General features: G+C 37.1%; 1 protein-coding gene across 1 annotated transcript in view; it reads left to right on the forward strand.

The window, feature by feature from the left end:
* LOC125236457 overlaps nucleotides 1–24,053 on the forward strand; it is a 182,786-nt gene that overhangs the window by 55,370 nt on the left and 103,363 nt on the right. Inside the window, 7 exon segments of the mRNA XM_048143271.1 lie at nucleotides 12,722–12,863; nucleotides 13,280–13,393; nucleotides 13,969–14,094; nucleotides 14,639–14,700; nucleotides 14,702–14,735; nucleotides 15,067–15,255; nucleotides 15,916–16,006. Of these exon segments, the coding sequence (XP_047999228.1) occupies nucleotides 12,722–12,863; nucleotides 13,280–13,393; nucleotides 13,969–14,094; nucleotides 14,639–14,700; nucleotides 14,702–14,735; nucleotides 15,067–15,255; nucleotides 15,916–16,006 (758 nt within the window).

Here is a 24,053-nt window from a genome sequence, read left to right on the forward strand (position 1 = left end):
CTGAATCTCGGAAACTACTATACAAGACTCAGTTTCCAATGGCATATTATCACGTGTACATGGTCACGGGGATGCTATGGTATGTTATTGGTTATTCCGAAGAGAAAAAGTTGAGATTCGAATAACTGGGCAGGGAAAGAGTTTTTTTGCGAGCGTTTTTAATAAACAATTGTTCAAGTTCAAGTTGAAAAGGTTAGGACGAGACAAGAGGACGGAGCTAGTCATGCGTTGGGCCAACCAATGTGACTAAAACGATAGCGAAAGGGCTAGAGCGTATTAAACAATAAATAACCTAACCACAAAATTTAAATTTGAAAAAAAAAACCGACATAGTGGACCGATTTTCATGAAACATGGCTAAGAAAACTCCCGACTAATTCAGCTTTCAAACAAAAAAACTAAATCTATATCGGTTCGTCCGTTCGGGAGCTACGATGCCATAGACAGACACACACACAGAGATACAGACACGTCAAACTTATAACACCCCGTCGTTTTTCCGTCGGGGGTTAAAAACGATAGCGAAAGGGCTAGAGCGTATAAAACAATAAATAACATAACCACAAAATTAAAATTTTGAAAAAAAAACCCTCGATATAGTGGACCGATTTTCATGAAACATGGCTAAGAACACTCCCGAGTCCCGACTAATTCAGCTTTCAAACAAAAAAACTAAATTTAAATCGGTTCATCTGTTCGGGAGCTACGATGCCACAGACACATACACACAGACAGACAGACAGACAGACACGTCAAACCTATAACACCCCGTCGTTTTTCCGTCGGGGGTTAAAAACTATAGCGAAAGGGCCAGAGCGTATAAAACAATAAATAACATAACCACAAAATTAAAATTTTGAAAAAAAAAACCCCGACTTAGTGGACCGATTTTCATGAAACATGGCTAAGAACACTCCCAATTAATTCAGCTTTCAAACAAAAAAAAAACTAAATCTAAATCGGTCCATCTGTTCGGGAGCTACGATGCCACAGACATACAGACAGATACGTCAAACTTATAACACGCCGTCGTTTTTGCGTCGGGTGTTCGATTCTTCTGAACCTCGAAAAACTCTCCGAAATGCTGTGTGCTGTGTGTCAAATCTGTCCACAACGTCGAAAAAAATAGTAAAAAAAAAAGAATATTGAATCGCGTTAGACCTGCAAGCGACTTTAAATACTAGGTGTACAAATCGCAAGAACTTAAAATGTCACATACTATTGTCTTGGGTTAGCGCGACAGCTACTCATGCAATCTTATTTCATTTAAAATGTTACATCTATACCAGTAACCGGTCTTTGCTATATTGCTCGTTAATTTTGTTGAGTGGCGCCTATGCAATTGAGTAATTGAGTGTGTCCCAATGGGACTTGTACTGAATGTAGTGGCACGCAAAAAGTGCCGGGAACACTAGTATGTTACATTAGATAAATAATGTAATTATCTATACCTATCCCATAGATAGAAATGAATAAATTACTTGTACTTATTCGAATAAAGTTCCATTAATTTTATACAAGGTTCAAATTTATTAAACATGTGGCTTATTTAAATAAAACGTAGTGCGATATATGGTACATACCATATATCGCACATTTCAGCGTAATTTTAACCAGATTTTTTTTTTCAAAAATACGTTTTATTTAATCTCTTGTTTAGTTAAACTTTCTACTTTTTGTGTTTACGTATATTAGTCAGTCATTCAGAATATACCTACTTTATGCATTTGAATAATGGGTGGGTGACATGTATGCATAAAGTGTATAAAAACAATAAGGCACTTTGAAGGTTTCTAACCCTAAAGGGGAACCCCAGTCGCAATTGCTCCGCTGCTCCTTAACCCTTAAATGCATGAATTTTTCTTTTAACGAGATATTAATATAATTATGTGATAGACAATGGTTTTCCGACTGTAGAAAAAAAAACAATAAAAAAAATATTTAAGATCGATTTTTATACTAAATCAGTGTTAGAAGTTAAATAGGCGAAATCTTATTTATATAAATATATCGTAATTGGTAAGTTTTATTAAACAAAAATACTACTATTAAAAAGGTACACTATTTTTGAAACGTTTATGATAAAATGTTTAAACATAAACTAATTACTAACTCCGAAAAAATCAGCCTAAATCACATACTAAAAATCGCCATCGTCCTGTTTTTTTACACTTTTCCGCCAATTCATCTTAATCATTAAATAATAATTATAATAAATCATTATATTATTTAATTTATTTAATTGTATATTAAATAATAATAAATAATAATTAAGCAATAAATGTGATTTTGGATAGCTACATATCGAGCTACGGGCCATCAAATATATGATGCATATATACATACATCACCATGCATTTAAGGGTTAAATGTTATGTATGTTAACCAGTAAATTGAAACTTCGTAAAAACACAAAATTTTCGAGGTTTGGACAATAGCATCCAAGAGTGTATGATGTCAAAATACCAAATTTATCGTCATTAACAAAAAATGTACTACAGATCCACGGTAAAGTTTTTCACTGCACTTTGAAATATTTCCACTTGAAAGTGGAGCAGGGTGCTTCCGTTTCCCATTAACTAATATGAAAGAGTATGGGGGAATTAAAAAGAAACAATCTTTAGCCCCGGCCGGCTTAGAGGATTAGAGAAAACAGTCAACCACGACTAGTGATGAGACATTATCGATAACTTTCCCTCAAGCCTCTGTTTCATTACGCTGATATTTTGCTGGTTGTTCTTCGTTACATTTAGCATTACCACTCAAACTCGTAGTATCGCTTTAGTATCTATACCATGTCAAGCGCTGGTAGCCCAGTACGTGCGACTTTCGTTCCGGAGGTCGCGGGATCGAATCCCGGCTCGCACCAATGAATTTTTCGGAATTTACGTATGTGCGAAATGTCATTTGATATTTGCCAGTCGCTTTTCGGTGAAGGAAAATATCGTGAGGAAAACGGACTAATTCCAATAAGGTCTAGTTTAACCTGCGGGTTGGAAGGTCAGATGACAGTCGCTTTCGTAAAAACTAGTGCCTACGCCAGCTAGTGGGATTAGTTGTCAAAGCGAACCCCAGGCTCCCATGAGCCGTGGCAGATGCCGGGATAACGCAAGGAGGATGATGATGTTACGATGTCACACGCTTGTAATTGATGATTTACCTTACATAATATATTCAGGTCTCTAAATACAGACGTTTCACACGTTTGTATTTATTTTTACAAAAGCTGTTGCACACGAATTGTTTATTTGTGAAAAGTGGAAATGTGTTTTTAATTACCTTCAAAATTATTTTAGAATTTTTATGTCTATTGAAATATAATCCCTGTGCGTAATATGTTAGCTATGCAGTATGTTCATTGCAGTACATAGCACGTAGGTATACGTTTATTATTACGAGCATGGTGATCAGGGGCCCATTTCTCGAAGCTACAAGTTATAATTTACAAGTGGTTGTCAATGTCTAATATGACAAGTTGGAAAAATACTTCCGCTTGTAATTTGTAGCTTTCACACTGAGAGAAAATACAACCAGTTTTCATGTTCGTTCAACAAGTTTTTTGGTTAAAATAGCGCCTACGTGCTCTTTGGTTCAAACAACAAGCTACTTTTCATTTGAATCGGCAATATATTTGAATCAACAAGTCGATTTTATAAAAACAACTTGACACATTGTTTTAAACATACGTTTGGCTGATTCAAACGGATAAACCGCAACAAGTCGAACTTGTTAAATTCACAATGCAAATTTCTCTCAGTGCAGTTTTAGGAAATAGGCCCCTGGTCATGAAAAAATAAACTGTAAGCCTCTTACCATCAACAGTAACATAAAGATTAAAGCATTACTCTGTACAATGTCACGTCATAAATTGCCAGTATTTACCACAATCAATTAAAACACTATTCATTCAACAACGCATCACTCGATATCAGAAAAAAAACCACAACGCTCGCATCACTAAAAGAAAATTGCTAATACTCATAATTGAATTATGGTTAGCCGACCTCAATGTATCATTGTGGCCGCGGTCTCGCCAGACCCCGCTTGTCGTTGTCCCCACAGGCTTTGTCGCTACAGAGTTTGTCGTTTGTCGCCGTTGTCGGTCGGATTGTGTTGTCGCTTGTGGAATGAACGGCTTCGAAATTTGAATTCGGTGAGTGTTTGTTTTCTTTTGTTTTTCCGTCTATTGTTAGGTTAATTGAATTTCAGTGGATTAAATGGGATCAAGTTTATTGTTGGCTTTCCTCGTGTAGGTTCGTAACATTGTATCTCGTAGCAATAATATTGATACTCAAAATAAAACTGTGCGGTACATTTTTATTATTACTACCATTATTGTTATGACCGAGCGGTGCCAATGACTTTCTGGTCTCTGGTCCACCCTAAACGCACGAACCTAACTCACATTGTTGCTGAGATCTTTTGTTCTTTGACATTTGTGGTTTTCGAATACGTATGCGGTCTTTGACCCACGACTAAAGTCAAATCCAGTAACATTCACATAGTTTACACGAACATTTATTGTACAATCACATACAACATACGTGAACGCTCTTCTGACTCTACAAATAAGAACGTGTCATATATTTTTAGATCCCTTCAACTATCTCCAGTTAAAAATCACGTCAATTCGTCGCTCGGTTTTGCCGTGAAAGACGGACAAACAAACAGACACACGCACACATTCCCATTTATAATATTACTTAGAATGGATTTTCGTATAGTATAGACACTTATCGGGCTTCTATAATTCTGTAAGTATGAAGTCCGCTAGATGTTTACGATACTGGCGTAACTTGCTTAGTAAACAATAATGACGTATCAAGGCGGTAAAATTTGAGGCCCTTCCGCTGCAACGCCTCATTTTCTGCTTTGTCAAGCGAAATAACTTCTCAGTGCATTTAATGCCTATCTTTATTCAGCTAAACTGCGGTAAATAAGGCGATGGTATTAGGTTACGTTTATTTATTAACTTCTAATGTTTTTTCTGACACGATAGATACGGAAACTAAAGGCACCTGCCTATTCTTTTCTACGATAAAAATATGGATGCAATCCAATCAACTCAAGATTATCGTGTATTGATTCGAACTATTCCCTTCCTAATACTAATATTATAAATTCGAAAGTATAGCTATGTCTTTCTGTCTATTCATATGATCCTTTAGCTCTTATATGTGTTTTCAAACCGATGGATTTATTTCTTGATACATTATCATACGGATCAAACTTTAGACAGAACCGCGAACGCACTTGTAAATTCGTACTTTACTGTGACAGAGAGCCAAAACTTTGTTTGCGGTTCACAGTAAGTGGACGTTTACATTACAGATGAAAATTCTGATAATCAAAGTATAAGTAGGTACATAGTTACAAGTTACATTCGTTGCGAGTTCCATAGAAATAGTTAGCCAATGTAAATTGCATCGTTGATTGACCAGTTTTTGCTTCATTGTTCAGACAATGAAGGGAGAAAATGGGATTTATACGGTATAATTTGTATAATTAGCTGAATAATAAAAGTGTTCCTTTCGCATGGCTTGAGTTACCTTCAAGGTCGTATCGAAATTAGTTCAAAACCATACGGGGTATCTACTTGCTTTTCCCGATCTGGCTCTAAAGTGACCCACTTCGCTGGACGGTAGCGGCTTGTTAGTTAGAAGCAAATACGTTCGAGTTTATAGAGAACTAGATTTTGCCCACGGCTTCGCTCGCATTAAATTCGAAAATTGCGGAATACTCCATACTTTCACCCCGCATTTTAAGGAAGGGCCTATGTCACTCTCCATTCCTTCAACTATCTCCATTTAAAAAATCACGTCAATTTCCCGTTTATAATATTAGTATAAATTAGTATGGATTACTGCCAAAGTAAAATGTGAAGTCACAGTACATTTAATTGCCATCTCTCGACACAGGATTAAAACTTTATAATTTGGCTCATATTCTTAACTTGATATGTGGTAACATTATCAAACAAATATTAATATTACCTCCATCACCATCTAGTCGAGAATTGACCAAAGGTTTACCGCCATCTAGGCGACTAGTTATACATACGTTTTTTTATGGTTGGTTGCGAGGTACGTTTCTTTTCTTAGACTTTATCTATATGGTAGAATTAATGAGACAACTTAATGTTTGAGACTAATCTAGCCTAAACTCGCCTCATTCGGTGACACGCCTAATTCGGTGAAACAACCAAAAATCGTCTTTCGGAATAGTGCTTCAAAGCTTGTATCACCGAATTAGGCGTGTCACCGAATGAGGCGAGTTTACCCTACACAATACCTATGTACCTAGAATATTTGACGTAGCATTTGAAGTCGTTGACAGCGCTTTTACTTAAAATAACTGCTTAGATATCCTATTATAACTATTTACTCTAGTATGAGAGCTTTGAACTGTTATTTATAGCTGACATTTGGAGGACTGGCGATGAAAAAAGCCGGAAAATACCCGTTTTTTTCCATTTCCTTTGGTTTTTTCAGAAATTTATGGAAAAAACCGCGAATGTTTCGGCTCTTATTTTTCAAAAAAAAAACATGAAATATGAAAGAAATTTATCATTGTTTGGACGGACACATACCAGACATAGAAATCGGTTATTGTCCGAACGATTTTATAAATTAATCTTTATTCGGGCAAATTTGCACCTACAAACGGGCTACACCGACGACATGAAAGCAGAAATGACTGAAATACAGACGGTCAACCAAATCTTGGCACTAAAAATGGCGCGAAATTCGAATTTTCTATGGGAATTAATCCTTCGCCCTTACATTTTCAATAATTTTTAAGTGTCGTCGATGATTCCGCCAACTTCAAGGTTTAAGAAGGCACGCGTTTTATGAAGACAATTCGCCGGTGAGCCCTATATTTTTCAAATTAACCGCCTTTTTTACTGCCAAGGTCAGTTGACCGTCAGTACAAGATGAGAGTGAGAGTGATTAATAGATTAATAGAACACTAATTTTAATAATGTATTTGTTTTTTTCTTAAAAAACCCGAAAAATACCGAAAAAATCGAAAAATTCATAAACTTCGGGAAAAATCATTTGATTTTTTCCGGTTTTTTCAACGCTAATATGGACTCGACTTTTGACCCTTCATAGGTATCTGCTATGATGTATTACGTCAAAATAACGACGTGTGTAGACAATACGAGGTAGTAAACACACGTTTCTTATCTGTTTGTTATTCGTAAGTCGGAACGTAACAACCTATCAATGGGTAGAGATGGGGTAAAAAAATGTCGTACGTGTCGACGTAAAAATGACACATTTGGGACATTTTAATTCTCAAATAAGATTAAAGATTGATGCGATTTCGACTATCGTCTCATAGGATAATTTGCCACTAGCCACATCTCGGACACTGGCGATCAAATTTATATGTGAAAGTAGCGCGTTCCTAACACACATTCTAATGTCGTGTAGGTGAATGCGAACCATGCTTGTATAAGTGAGATATGACAGGTCGACTGTTCGCGTTTTTGACAGGCGGTAACTGTGAGGTAACCGAGCGGGTGGGCGGCACTTTCTGTGGGGAGCGGGAGTGGCCATACTTTACGATAGTACTTTTATACTGTGGTATAGCGATGGAGTGCTTCTGGGCTCAGTCTGTATGGCAAGTTCCCGAGGTTCCGGTTCGGAAGGATTTTTTTATGGAAATATAAACCATAATTATTCATCATATTAGAAATAGGACAAATACGAAAGACGTAAATGGTGTAAGTTTTAATACAGGTATGTGTTACAGCAGCGGCTGGTCCATACAAGCCGATTCCCACCGGCTTGCCTAAAATTGATTACCTACTAGTAAAGTACCTTAATGTTAAGGTAGGTTTCTTTATGCTCAGTGTTGCCTAGCAGAAATTTTCACCAGCCGCCACTGATGTGTTAAGAAATATGGAGATGAATTGCCAATGTTTTCCTTGCTAATTGGACCGTCGAGACCCGTCCTCGGAAATTGTAAAATTAAAACAACATACCTACTGTTGTTAGAAAGATACGGTTTATATCCCTTAAAATAGCGTTCATGTGTGAATTTTCTTCAATGGGAAAGATGAGGGAAGAACTAAGTAAATAAAAGTAAATGAATCAGAGTTAGAAAATGTTTGGGTGGGCTCAGGCTGCTTCGGAATATTAAAGTCTATTCATCTTTACTTGTCCTATCATGTAAACAAACACTGCTGGTAAACATTATTTCACTTTTCTCTGGAAATAAACATTAATAATCACATAAAATGTCATTATATACTTAAATAAATTCACAAAGTATTGAAAACAATCAAAAAACCACTGAAAAATATCATTTCTGAAAAGATTTTCATAAATAATTGCAATTACGAACGGATGACATCCAAAGGTCTATGAATCGTAATGTTGAGTTGACAACTTATCGTTGTGAACGATCGATATTAACATTTGAGTTTATACCTATACTTGAGTTTGTATATTTGACTTCTTTACGTTTTATTTCCTACCCTTTCTTTACAATAAATATTTTACTATCAGTATATTTTTTGATGTTTTTTGTTGTATTAATGTTAATGATAGGTACTATAAAATGAATACTGTACTTGCCTTTTCCACAGGATTGTTGCAAATGATTGTGACGAAAACTAATTAAATTTTGGTTAAGCGAGTAGTTCAAAAATAGAATCCTGAGCGTAGAGAGTGTTGCAATACACACGAGGTAAAATAACTTTGCATCCCGTGTGTAACACATAACTTTTCACCTCACTAAAGCGAGGAAACACGCAATAAAAACAACTGGAACATAATTGCACAGAAATAAGTCAAATTACTACACAAAATACACAATTCAATACACGCAACACTATTTCGTTATTTTCATCTGGTACAGTCGCAGACGGGCGCGTTCGGTCGGCCGTGTCGCCTCGCTAAGTGATTGTACTATGTACGATGCATATAGTACAGTCGCGACCAATATGGTCAGGTTTAAAATTATTTAAACATTGTCGGTCATAAGCAGACCCAGGATTCTTTTTTTTATGGGATAGGAGGCAAACGAGCAGACAGGTCGCCTGATGGTAAGCGATCACTGCCGCCCATGGACACCCGAAACACCAGAAGTGTTGGAGGTGCGTTGCCGGCCTTTAAGATGTTCTTGTTGTAATGACATCATACTTATTAGGGTAATTTGGGGAGAGAATGGAACGCTGGAACAAAATTATATGAATACTAGCTTTAACCCGCGGCTTCGCTCGCGTTAAATTCGAAAATTGTGGAATGCTCCATACAAACTTAGGGAAGTGAGGGGGGGGGGGGGGTTAGAAAGGGACAAAGAGTAGCCTATGTCACTAGCCATCCCTTCCACCATCTCCACTTAAAAAATCACGTCACGCGAAACTTCAACGCACTGTACTCGTCATTTTTCGTTTACGAGAAAAAATAAAAATACGTGTCTAAAATTCTTTGATAATGTAACTGACGGACTAATTAGTTTTTTTTTAAAGTAACAATGTTTGTGACAGCACACATCAAATATTAGTAGGTTTCACGGGTTTATTGCAGGAGTGTTCACTTTTCTTACTCACTGTAGCTACCCGCTTTCAGCCCAAGCATTCGGGAGATGTAAACATTGATCTTTCCAATTGCAATATTCGTTGTTCAAAAATGCAAGTTACATACTTCGGCTACGATGGTATTTATATTTATTTTTTTATACAAACAGATTTTTTGTGAATTGTGTAGAAAAAGTTGACGAAATAACGTTAGCAGTAGGTAACGTTTCGTTACTGTTAGTTTACATAACGCTTTATGCATTATAGGCTACTAGACTCATATCTAATTTGGCACAATAAATTATTGTCTTCTGTAATATTTGACATAAGAAACCAATATTTAATGATTTTGGGTATTAAATGTGTACGATGACTACGTATTTTTAATTAAAAAATGAGAGTATTTTTTTTTGGCCACCGAAAACGCTGTCGGTCGTGTAGTGACATAGAATTCATGTCAAATCAATCACTGACATAATTACCTTTATGCCTTGTACTTAAAGTGTCAGAAAGTGTTGTTTTTCGCACTGAATTACTTCATTCGCAGAAAATCTATAGATGACATGGCTGATGTATTGTTTGTTTTTGCCTGATTACGTAATAGTACTTTACATCAGAGGCCGGGAAAATGAGGATTTCCGGCCAAGTGGGTATATACGGCCGAGCGAGCGTGCGAGCGAGGCCGGATAGGGATACGAGGCCGGGAATCCGTTTTCACGCCGAGGCATGTATAGTGCTTTTCTCAAACATACAATGAAATAAAAAAAAATGCTCTAAAGGACAATATTTTATAAAAAAAAGTTACTTTGCAGGCCTAGGCCTGAAAAATAATATGAAATCCCATTACAGTCCTCTCGAGTTGTTGCGCCCAAAAAGCGATACTTCCCAGCCCATTTTAAGGAACGTAAAGACAATATTTCATTGCATGTTTGAGAAAAAATGTTTTTTGCGGTTTATAAGTCATAATCATAATAAAATATAGTGATATTTTTTTTCGGTTAATTGGACAGTAAGTAATAATATAAGACAAACTTTAAAAAAGGGTCAAGTAGCCTATTGTTATTATAATATTTATACATTGTTTTAGATCGTCCTAAATTGTTACTTTTTAATATCTACTATCGGTTTAGCAATATATGTAACGCAACTAGCGTTCGCCTGAAACTATTCGGCGTGAAATAATGATCCGCAATAACATCTATCCTGAGCTTTCCCAAGTCACAAACTAGGTAATTTCATAGCAAGTTTTATGTAAATCGGTTCAGCGATTCAAGCGTGAAACGGGAATAGTCACACAGGGGTAATGTGCAAAAAGTTAGCGAGTTTTGCTACAGGGGGGTTACCATGACGTGCTAAAGCCGTTCAGTTTAGGTTGAGAGAGAGGGACGGAGCTATGTAACTGCTATAGCTGTGTCCCTTTCTCTCAACCTAAACTGAACGTCTTTAGTACGTCATGGTAACCCCCCAGTACTATGTGATATGCCATTGCAACATTTTGGCTACATAGTTAAATTGTTACAGCGCTCTTCCATAACATCACATAATGTCCATGGTTCAATAAAGGAATAACTAAATCGGATTGAATCGCCCTTGGCCTCCATGCGAGCCGAAGACGATCTACATATACTTACTTTGGTAAATTGCGTCGCGGACAATTTTGCACGCTATCCTGACGATATACACTTGGGTGTATTATATATTTTCTATAATACAAAGTTATTTGACCGCTTCTTCATACAAACGTTTTTAAATTTTTTATCATTTGGTATCATAATATAGTTTTGTGTAGTCATATACAGTATCTAACTTAAACCCGTTAAGAGGGCTTTCATGTGAAAAATAGTGAAATCGCAGTCGAGAGCACGGGGCTTCTTAACCGGAGCTACAGTCCGGTCTGGTCTGGCAGAAAGCATTAAACTTGGCATGTACATATATTATATAGCTTATAGGTTTATTAGAAAAAATAGAAGTAGAAACACGCAGAGGGTGTCAATGTTTCTCCTCTTTCCTCTCATTTTTAGGTCCCTATTTTCAGTTTTTTAACATTTTAATAAAAAACTTTAAAACGACAATAATAATGTCTAAGAGAAGTATATTCTTTATAAAAATTATAAAATTATCTATAATATTGTCTTTGGAAGTATATAACTGGAACTTATAATTTTCAAACTATGCTCATTTTCCCTTTGTAATATTTGTGTTTGGTGACCAGTAGGATAAAAAAAAATAATAATAAATAAATAAATCGTTTATTCTCGGCGATGCTGCTTGGCAAATCTTTTTAAAATAAATAAATATTGGGGACACCTTACACAGATCAACTTAGCCCCAAACTAAGCAAAGCTTGTACTATGGGTGCTAAGCGACGATACTTATATACATAGAAAACATTCATGACTCAGGAACAAATATCTGTGCTCATCACACAAATAAATTCCCTTACCGGGATTCGAACCCAGGATCGCGGCTCAGCAGGCAGGGTCACTACCGACTGAGCCACACCGGTCGCCAAAATTGTTCCTTGGGTCAAACTAATCCGATTTAGCGCAGTTGTACCTAACTAGAATCAATCGCCGATTAGTCTATAATAAAAACCGGCCAAGAGCGTGTCGGGCCACGCTCAGTGTAGGGTTCCGTAGTTTTTCGTATTTTTCTCAAAAACTACTGAACCTATCAAGTTCAAAACAATTTTCCTAGAAAGTCTTTATAAAGTTCTACTTTTGTGATTTTTTTCATATTTTTTAAACATATGGTTCAAAAGTTAGAGGGGGGGGGAACGCACTTTTTTTTCCTTTAGGAGCGATTATTTCCGAAAATATTAATATTATCAAAAAACGATCTTAGTAAACCCTTATTAATTTTTAAATACCTATCCAACAATATATCATACGTTGGGGTTGAAATTAAAAAAAAAATCAGCCCCCACTTTACATGTAGGGGGGGTACCCTAATAAAAGATTTTTTTTCCATTTTTTATTTCTGCACTTTGTTGGCGTGATTGATATACATATTGGTACCAAATTTCAGCTTTCTAGTGCTTACGGTTACTGAGATTATCCGCGGACGGACGGACGGACGGACGGACAGACAGACATGGCGAAACTATAAGGGTTCCTAGTTGGCTACGGAACCCTAAAAAAGTAGGTGTGTGATTGTGTATAGAAATTAAAACCAACGGTTTGCTTGCAGTTACGCTCCTCTATCAGCCATGACGGTGACAGCGTCGCCGCGGCGGGACGGCCTGGCTGCCCAGCAGTGGGGGTCGCCGCGAAAAGTTACACTGACAAGATGCCCAGGGGCTCCTCTAGGAGTCAGCATCGTTGGAGGGAAGGTAAGTTATGTATTGTCCGGAATGTAGGTAGATTGTGCAATCTACCTATATTCCAATTGCACAGCAGTTAGTTCAGGATGAGGACAGGACTTTAACAAAATTTCTCTGTCCACCACACTTACTGTTTCTGTGCCTGTTGTGCGAAAAACGGGGTTTCTTTCATCGGCTTGTCCGCGAAAGAGCAAAAGAGTGCTTACCTCCCGACTCAAACTGTCTATTCGTATGTCCACACAAGCATAATCGAACTTAATCAGCTTAGTCGAACCTCTTAGCTTAGCGCTGGTGCCAACGGGTTCGACTAAGCTACGTAATGCGCTACGTGGATGTGTTTGATATCAAAACGCATCACTGGTGGAAAGACACCCTAAGATTGCTTTGTGCAAAATGCTTTGTTAGAACTTGTTTAATTGTTGCAGGTGGATATTATTGACAATCAAGATAGCGCTGGGGCCGATGACAAGGCCATATTTGGAATATTCATCAAAAATGTAGTTCCAGAGAGTCCAGCCGGCAAATGTGGCGAGTTGCATGTGAGTATTAAACCACCATATGACACAATGAATAAACTTTTGCCAAATATCCGAAGTCATTACTTTGGTATGAATTTACATGAGAACATTTACATATTAAATCTAAGACTAATTATACAACTTACTACTACTACTACTTGAGTTAACGTAACAAGGATGCCTGTGGCATTTTCTCACTGTATCGCAATATTTATAGTATATGTTGTGCGAGAGGACGTTGCCATCTCTTTGCCATCTGTACCGTCAACTTCGCAAAAAAATTGTGCACGCTGTGACTCAGAAGTAGACAGAGTATCTAATAAGATTGGTTATTCTCTTAGACCGGTGACCGCATCCTGGATTTCGATTTAGTTTTTTTGGAAAGCTGGAGTGGGAGTGTGCGTCAGAAATGCGCAGCACGAGCGGGCGGTGCAGCTCATCAAAGCAGCTGGTGACACTGTGACGCTCACGGTTCAGAGTCTGCCGACTTGGGTAAGTTGGCACATATGGATTTACCACCTATCCCTTTACCTGTCTCTTTGAATCCTTCGAAAAAATAGCATAGAAGTAACAGAGTATATTGGTTATTCTCTTAGACCGGTGACCGCATCCTGGAGGTGGATGGAGTGTGCGTGAGAAATGCGCAGCACGAGCGGGCGGTGCAGCTCATCAAAGCAGCTGGTGACACTGTAACGCTCACGGTTCAGAGTCTGCCGACTTGGGTAAGTTGGCACATATGGATCGCGAATCCCGTAGCATAATTATATTTTCACCACACCAACTGGTAAAGGCTTTCTTTGCTATTCGAAAACAGATAGCAAAATTGCATTTCTTTTTTCAACTTTTAACTCGATCTAATCTGGCTGCTATTTTACAACATTGTTTGGTTTCATTTATTTTAATGTATCGCCAGTATTTTGTTCTGTTGGTGTGGTAAGAAGGATTTGGCTTTGTTCCGTCTTGAATGATTAACTGATTCATCATAGAACCTAATTCCAAGTAGGTATCATTTTGCTCGGGTATCAATTATGGCACGTGCGGTTAAACAACTACTTTGCCTTGTAAAACAAATAACTATTGTTCACATCCAATAACTTCTATCAACATTGTTTGGTGTATCCTGTAAAGAAGGATTTCTTGGTTCCGTCTTGAATGATTAACTGATTTATCATAGAACCTAATAAGTAGGTGTAATTTTTACTCCGCCTTCCACAGCTAAGAAAAAAAATAATAAAGATGATAATTGATAATTACTTTTCTGTCCAGAATACCGACTCATCAGATGTAGAAGCCGAAGCGTCCCCACAAACCGGGCCGGCGGACACCATTGCCAGTCGATGGGACGCCAGAACACGAGATCAAGGTTTGACTGTCATCATTTACTTGGTTTATAAACATTAATGTTTCATCCTATAATGCTACCGTTGATATCTTTAATCTTTTCTCTGTGATCCGCACTTCCCATTCTCATTGAGCAATCCCAAATTTAACGTTTGAAACTAAGTGTCACACTAACACGTTTTCTAAAAAGTCACAGAAAAGAAAATATTTTCAGGCCCTTTTTTATAAGTTCAGATCCTATTGTTTTTTTATAAATTCTAAATATTTATGATTATTCAGACTCCTAAAACTTTGAAAGGTATAAAATTATTGTCCGTAAATATATGGCCATGACGATAAAAAATATTTCACAGATAACAGTCACATCAGAGCCAGACATAGAGAAAGAGTCAGAAGATACGGAGAGGGAGACAGAGAAATCAACTTCGGAAACCGAACCAACGCCGCCAAAGAAACCAGTTTACTCTGACTCGGAAAGTAGTGATGACGAAGAAGATGAGAGAGAGCTACAGGGACGAACGTATTCAGATAAAGGGGTTGAGGTGAGTCTTATTATAGTGACTGTCATACTCATATCAGAGCCAGGCAGAGAAAGAGAAGACACGGAGGGGGAGACAGAGAAATCAACTACGGAAACCGATTTTTTTAGAGATAGCAGTTTCACCAGAGCAAGACATAAAGGAGAGTTTGACGCAGTAACAATTACATTAATGGTTAAAAACGTAAGAAGGTTGATATGAGTCTTGAATTTAAACAATTTTACAACGTGTGGGTATGATTGTGCAAGTAAGAACTGTCAGAGAAGCTAGACTGGCATTTCAACCAATTGGAACCAGTAGAACTATGTCATAGTGACGTTATAAATCACATTGTAAGAAATCTCTTACTGCTTGTCATTTTGATATGGTTGTAGAGTGGCCTAGGGTTCTAATTGGTTGACTATACCAATAATGATGAATGATGATAAATATAAAACAACTAAGGCCAAACAAACAAAATTTGAAAATGTTCTTAAGAAGACATCAGTTACAAAACTTATCAGAAATATATAAAACATTCTAATTTCTGATAAAACAACTTATCAACTCTGTTAAAAATTATGGCTATGAATATTGGGAATAATTCGTAAAGTTAGAGCTTTTTACATTTTTGTACAATACAAATAGATAGATAATAGCAAATAAATGTCTTAATTGTTCTAGATCGATCGAGCGTCAGCCGCCGCGATCAAGCGCAGCAAAGAAGAGAAGGAGGCAGATAAAGAAGAAGAAGACGACTTCGGCTACACGACAAGTGAGTGGAAAGATACATTATTCACACTTCTTAACTTCTCTTTCTATCTCGTACACGTTTACTTTTATGCGTGCCTTTTGGAGCACAGCAGGTGAAAATGGATTTAAGGCTGCAGAATAATACAAGGTTTAAAATTTAAACTTTAGCGGGTTATACACAAGTTATACAAGATCAATTCGGCGGGATGCAAAGGTGATACTTATTAAAAAAAAATGTGGGCATGAATATTTTAAGTCTTATGACAAAATTGTCTCCACTTCACCGAGGCTTAATTCTAAGCTTAAAAAATCTTTTGAGTCCAATTTTTTTGAAAAATTAAATATTTGAAACAAAACTTTATAAAAGGATTTAAGTTAACTTGATTTATATCTGGCAACAAAAGCTACTCTTATACATATATTTCTTGATATAAATGAATTATGATAAAATGAGATATTGTACCTAGTACAAAAATCATTCTTCCCTGGCGGGGTTTTGCTATCAGAGATGGCGTTTATACAAAAATATTCAATAACTTCCATAAAGTAGTTGTCTTTATAATGATAGGGGCAATAATATAAGAAGGTATGTCTTCCTATTGCCAATATTGAACAATTTACCTACATGTATTTTTATAAATTAAGAAATTTAAATACACCTATTTTCAGATTTACTATTTTTACTGGTGTGGTTTTGTCAAAATATTCTATAACTACTACTATCAAAAGATAGTGTAAAATTACAAATACTAACAATATTTTACATATTTTTTTGAACAAATGACACTACATGTAATGTAGTATACATATAAACTACATATATAATGCCCTGTTTATTTAATATTCAACTACCGGAACTATCCGATGAAATTGTGTTTTTTACAAACTGTTATATTAGTGTTTAGGATAAAACGCTTTATTTTTGAGGACCCTTGGTGTACATTTTTTATTAAGTACATTATTTTATACCTATCTACAATTTTATTAACACTCAATGAATAATTATAATGGTAATAATGAAGCGATAGTAGCCTAGCGGTAAGTACGTGCGACTTTCTTCCGGAGGTCGCGGGTTCGAACCCTGGCTCGCACCAATGAGTTTTTCGGAATTTATGTGCGAAATATCATTTATATTTGCCAGTCTCTTTTCGGTGAAGGAAAAAATCCTGAGGGAACCGGACTTATTCCAATAAGGTCTCGTTCAACCTTCGAGTTGAAGGTCAGATGGCAGTCGCTTTCGTAAAAACTAGTGTCTACGCCAAATCTTGGGATTAGTTGTCAAAGCGGACCCCAGGCGATACCCTCTGTACGTACGTAGAGTGAGCATTAAATAGATAGTGTGGAACTGTCGACTATGTGACGACCAAACTAGCAAAATATATCAAAATTCTTAACACAGTTTTTTACGATATAAATAAAGATGTGTTTTGTTATGTATGGTCCCTTTAGTCGATCCCATTTTGTGATGCCGACTGCACTACAACACAAAACGTTGAATGAAATCTGTCAGTTTCTCATGCCTCTCAAAATTCTCAAAGTGATTATGTTTGTATCAGTGACCTTTAAAAGTAGGAAAAAAGCCTTTATTGCGAGTTGTGGCAACTTCACACGAACTACCCTGAGAATACCCTAACTAGCCGAGTTTCTTCTTGTTGTTCCAAACAGATGCTGCGTTTTTGCCTAAACTATTGTTTTGGTATTAGGCTGTTTATTGCGAGTTTTGGTATACGGGTATACGCACCCAGTACTTATAGAAGATTCTTATCTTTTAGCACTTGTAAAAAATTTAGATTTTTATCACACGATACGATAGGGGTCAATTCTCCATAAAACGCTCTCGACTATTTCCTCCCTGGTTTTTGAAGATAGAGCAATGATTTTTTCAACACAGATTGTTATTTATTTTTGTCTGCGTCGGACCGTTTTGATTTTTTTGATATTCTGCTTTTTAAAGACTCTAGAGCCAATCAAAAATTTCCAAAAACGGCCTTTTTCATTATGGCGCAAAAAAAGGTGTGATACTCAAGATTGGTAACAATTAACCAAAAAAGCTAAACGGTCCGACATAGATTATTTCATTGTTATTCAGATTCTCAAATTTAGTTCTGATTGATTAAGTTTTGAAGGAGGAAAGAGTCGAGAGCGGAATCTCGATTTTAAAGATTTTTTTGAAATATCTTTTGACTGAGTTGTTCTTAATGGATAATTTTTTTCGATAAATCTAGTTAATAACACTTGTATAGTTAACTAAAATTGCCAAGTTGAAAGGGCTCCTTTCCATTTTAGCATTTTCGCTACCGTATCCTCTTAATTATAATGATTGCCGTATTCGAACGATGCTTTTATTATGCGAGTAAGATAACGTTGTAATATGATACCGAGCTTCCAGTGTTAAAAGTGACGTTTCTTAAGACCGCCCGTTATTACTTAGTCACACTCACTAAATATTATTTGAAGTTTTATGTATATCTAAAATTATAATTCATGGTGCAATAAAAATATTTACTTTCTTCAAATAAAAACGTATTTTTGCCACTGAAGTATCCGATCTATATCATATCTAGATCTCATATTTTACATTTATTAGTCGGGCTCCCTAGCTGCGCTTTTCCAATACAAACCTGAAAACCGTGTATTCACTCGCGACCGTAGCGCGTAGCTTGCGTTAATAATGTTGATTGCGGAATCCCAGAATTACATTATTTTATACAGGTTTAATTACCAGAAGTATTTTACATTTTGTATATTGAGTTATAGTGAGCACTAGGGCCAACATATCTCAAAAAAAATCTGTGAGAGAATCTAATTAGGTAATTTTACTGGGGGTATTTTTGGCTCCTATCAGGGGCGGCTCACTCCGCGATTTTATCGCCGCGTTACAAGTACATGCCGGCGGCCGCGAGTTCGCGGCCCATTCAGTGGTGACGACTTTCGCGCGGCGCAATAGAGTTCAATGTCGGCTGCTCGCGTGCGGTCCGTTTGTTAACATGTAGGTAAGAATTCAGAGTGGCGGCATTTTGTAAACATCAAAGGAGTACTTGTACTATTATATAGGTATTCAGTGCTCATATTGCTTTTTGTTTAGTAAGAAAATATATACTCTTTGTTTAGTAAGAATAAAATAATCAACATAAAGCGTTAGAACATGATGAAATTAAGAGGCCTTATTCCTAAAGACGAGCGTTTTTTGCAAAATAGAACCTTTTTCATTCAAAATTATAAAGAAACTATAAATGATTATTAAAAAAATGATAATGTTCCTAAAAGTACATATCTTAAGCTAGAAAGTCAATTGGTACTACTTTAAAATATGTCTTTTTATACTTCCGAAAAATCAGTTTTTTCGGAAGACGTTTTCAAATTTCGTAGTGGAATAGCTCGTTTAGAATCGTGATTGTGCTGTTAAAAATGTTATTTGCGGTAATAAATGATCACAATCCTATTTGTTATATCCTGTACGAGTTAGCTAATACTTTGACATTTTAAGATTTACTTGAAATGGTGGATAAATAACCTTCCGTATCCTCCCCATTTTTTCGATAAAAAGAGGTTTACATTATGTATTTTTCCTGCGATTCCTGCATTTTTTGTAACTCTTAAATAATATTATCCTAAACTAGAACTTCTTATTGACCTATAAAAAAAAATCATACATATAAGACATACCTTTCTGTCGATAGATATGTTTTTAAAACACCTAAAATTCGAATAAAAGACACTGTGCTAACGCGAGCCCGCTCAGTCTGCGCCGAGCGCTCGAAGACAACGGACCTGCGTTTGATCGTCCGGCGCACCTAGCTTTCGTAAGCAGCGCGATAGTTCCGAGAAGAGCCGTAAACTGCGACTAAACAAATCTTGATCCTTTTTACACCTTATGCAATTTTAGCATTCGACATGCTTTTCATATGATTTTGGATTTTAAGTTATACGTGAAGTTTGTTGAGATTTTGAATTATTATTATATTTTGGGACCAGGATGAGGTTCTGGTTCTCATGATGATGGAGTCAGGCAGGAGATGTTCAACAGAACTGCTATTCTACTTATCATAACTCCACCATGTTTGGGCTCATTAGATTTGGGCTGATGAGCACCATCGATCTAGATGAGGTCCAAGGTCTCATGATGGAGTCAGGAGGTGGTCAACAGAACTGCTATTTTCCTCATCATAACCCCATCATATTTGGGCTCATTAGATTTGGGCTGACGAGCACCATCGAACTAGATGAGGTCCAAGGTCTCATGACGGGGTCAGGAGGTGGCCAACAGAACTGCTATTCTCCTCATCATAACCCCATCATGTTCGGGCTCATTAGATTTGGGCTGACGAGCACCATCGAACTAGATGAGGTCCAAGGTCTCATGATGGAGTCAGGAGGTGGTCAACAGAACTGCTATTCTCCTCATCATAACCCCATCATGTTTGGGCTCATTAGATTTGGGCTGACGAGCACCATCGAACTAGATGAGGTCCAGGGTCTCATGATGGAGTCAGGAGGTGGTCAACAGAACTGCTATTCTCCTCATCATAACCCCATCATGTTTGGGCTCATTAGATTTGGGCTGACGAGCACCATCGAACTAGATGAGGTCCAAGGTCTCATGACGGGGTCAGGAGGTGGCCAACAGAACTGCTATTCTCCTCATCATAACCCCATCATGTTCAGGCTCATTAGATTTGGGCTGACGAGCACCATCGAACTAGATGAGGTCCAAGGTCTCATGATGGAGTCAGGAGGTGGTCAACAGAACTGCTATTCTCCTCATCATAACCCCATCATGTTTGGGCTCATTAGATTTGGGCTGACGAGCCCCATCGAACTAGATGAGGTCCAGGGTCTCATGATGGAGTCAGGAGGTGGCCAACAGAACTGCTATTCTCCTCATCATAACCCCATCATGTTCGGGCTCATTAGATTTGGGCTGACGAGCACCATCGAACTAGACGAGGTCCAAGTTCTCATGATGGAGTCAGGAGGTGGTCAACAGAACTGCTATTCTCCTCATCATAACCCCATCATGTTTGGGCTCATTATAAATATGTGGAAGGTCGTTAATAATAATAAATGTTTTATTAGGGTACCCCTACATGTAAAGAGGGGACAGATATTTTTTTTTTATCTACTACTTTTTTTTATCTGTATTCATATACATTCAATAATTTTTTTTTTAATCGGTCCAGTAACAACGGAGATATCGAGGAACAAAGATAAAAAAATAAAAAAAATAAATAAACATACAGACGAATTGAGAACCTCGCCTCAAATCTCTCAGATTTGAGGCGACGGTTAAAAAGTGACACATCATGAGCAGTTCCAATGCACCAAATGTCACTGTTCTGGCCCCGTAGCCGAATGGCATTTCTCCGACGCCAAACGAAAGCGATACGCCGCTGGCTCTGTCGCGCCAATACGCAAGCGCGATAGAGATAGATATCTACTAGCGCTTCGTTTCGTGAGCGTTTCGTGAGCGATTGTGCCATTCGGCTAGCCACCCTGGACGTAAGTGCATGCTGTTCTTATAAAAATATGAAAGTCACTATAACTGTGATAATTTCCGAAAATATTAATATTATCAAAAAACGATCTTAGTAAACCCTTAGACTTATATTGACCGGGATATAGACCGTGATTACCTTTTTGATTTTTGTCGAGCTCCCGATATTTCGACGCAGTTGCATGCATCATGATCACGGAAAACTGACGAAGGCGGGTGGATGTTAAAGTTGTATAGACAGCGCGCGATCTACCCTCCTTCGCGCCCGTTTGCTGCGTTCACTTTCAGCGTTACCACTGGTCGCGTTCACACTCGATGGTCTGTCCAAACACACTACACTCACAGTGTCACTACGTTTGTTCAATTCTGACTTCACTGGCCAAAGAAGCCATTCAGAGAAGCCATTGAGATTCACAAATATAAAAATTTCAATCGTGAGGATGGCTTCAAACTATCTAATGTATGGAATCCAGTGATTTGTTTGTGTAAAAAACCGGTGAAGTCAGAATTGAACAAACGTAGTGACACTGTGAGTGTAGTGTGTTTGGACAGACCATCGAGTGTGAACGCGACCAGTGGTAACGCTGAAAGTGAACGCAGCCGACGCGCGCGAAGGAGGGTAGATCGCGCGCTGTCTATACAACTTTAACATCCACCCGCCTTCGTCAGCTTTCCGTGATCATGATGCATGCAACTGCGTCGAAATATCGGGAGCTCGACAAAAATCAAAAAGGTAATCACGGTCTATATCCCGGTCAATATAAGTCTAATGAAAATAACCGTGAATCATTCAAAACTCTTAGTAAACCCTTATTCATTTTTAAATACCTATCCAAAAATATATCACACGTTGGGGTTGGAATGAAAAAAAAAATCAGCCCCCACTTTACATGTAGGGGGGGGGGGTACCCTAATAAAACATTTTTTCCATTTTTTATTTTTGCACTTTGTTGACGTGATTGATATACATATTGTTACTAAATTTCAGCTTTCTAGTGCTTACGGCTACTGAGATTATCCGCGGACGGACGGACGGACGGACGGATGGACAGACAGACATGGCGAAACTATAAGAGTTCCTAGTTGACTACGGAACCCTAAAAACAGAAATCACTATTAAACTATTCTCTAATTTCAAGTTCCTAACTAAAATTTTCCTAATAAAAAAAAAAACAAATTGATCCCGCTACAAACTTTCACCCCCTTTTTCCCTCTACTAGGGGTGTAAATTTTCATAATCGATTCTTATCTCTTCGAAATTTTGTTAATGCAATCTATACAAATTTCGACTTTCTAGCTTTCGTAGTTTCGGCTCAGCGGTGTTGGTTGTTGAATCAATCAATTAGGAAACCTGAATTTATATACTCATACTCATACTCATTTATTCATAATATTCTTAAAATATTATTATATGTACATGTAGACTAATACTATACTTTTACTACATTCATATACCTTATTTACTACTACCATACCATGAATATGAAATTAAATAAAGAGTCCCCATATAAAATTGAAAATTATGTTATTAGCAATTTAATTCAAAACTATCAAGATTATTCGTGTCTGCGTTGAAACGCGCGTTGAGTTGCCGGTGCTCGCGTACCGAGCGCCAACGCCATCCTATCGATAGCCGTTTCGTGAAATTGATGAGCGCTCTAAGGAATAAGGGGTCTTAATAAGTTATTAAAATTTAGTTGGCAAAATACGCTGGGCTATCAAAATAGTTTCATTTCGGCACAATGTTTTGCATCATTTGAGAACGGGCGGCGGCGGCTTCCTAATAACATTGGGAGCTTTAGATTCTTTATTTTTCGATCTTTTTCTCTAAATAATAATGTATCTTTTCACTATTTTGTTACTGTCTTCTTATTCAAAAATGTTTTGAGTCAAATTTATTAAAATGGTTGTAATTTTATGTTCTAAATGTATAAAAATTTTCATAAAATAACATTCATCAAATAAGCTTTTTATCTTTAGCAAATGTTGACAGACAAATTATTGGAGTATTCGCAAGGGAGCTATTATATGTAAACAACTATTTTAATCGTCTTTTGTTTGATATACTTAAGTCAGTATTTTTGCTATCAGTTGAAGCTGTAATTTTTAAAAGATGTTATTAAAGTCAGATAAGATTTTAACCTAGTTTTAATACCTTAGACGTTGATAAAATAAGGATAATCAAAATCATCTTTTTAGAGAAGGATGTCATTTATTTATAAAAAACCAGTTATTCAATACGTACACCATAGAGGAATAAGTAAGGGAAGAGTTGTAACTCCATACATCAGTAAATGCGAGTTATTTGTAGTGACATCTATCGTCATTCACTCGTCAATCACGCGCCAACTAGCGTAAATTATCAGTACTGCTACTCGACACTAGGTGCCGACACTATTGCGTCTGCCAAAAATGTAATATTAAAACAGTTTACACCTTATATTTTCCTGAGTAATTGGAAAGTACTGATTAATACTATTGTATATTAGCTAAAAATTGTTGAGCATGTTTTCGTCGTGACGTCTAGCAAGTAGCAGTACTGATAATTTACGCTAGTTGGCGCGTGATTGACGAG

The sequence above is a fragment of the Leguminivora glycinivorella genome, chromosome 2 (assembly GCF_023078275.1).
Source record: "Leguminivora glycinivorella isolate SPB_JAAS2020 chromosome 2, LegGlyc_1.1, whole genome shotgun sequence".
In the NCBI taxonomy this organism is placed as follows: domain Eukaryota; kingdom Metazoa; phylum Arthropoda; class Insecta; order Lepidoptera; family Tortricidae; genus Leguminivora; species Leguminivora glycinivorella.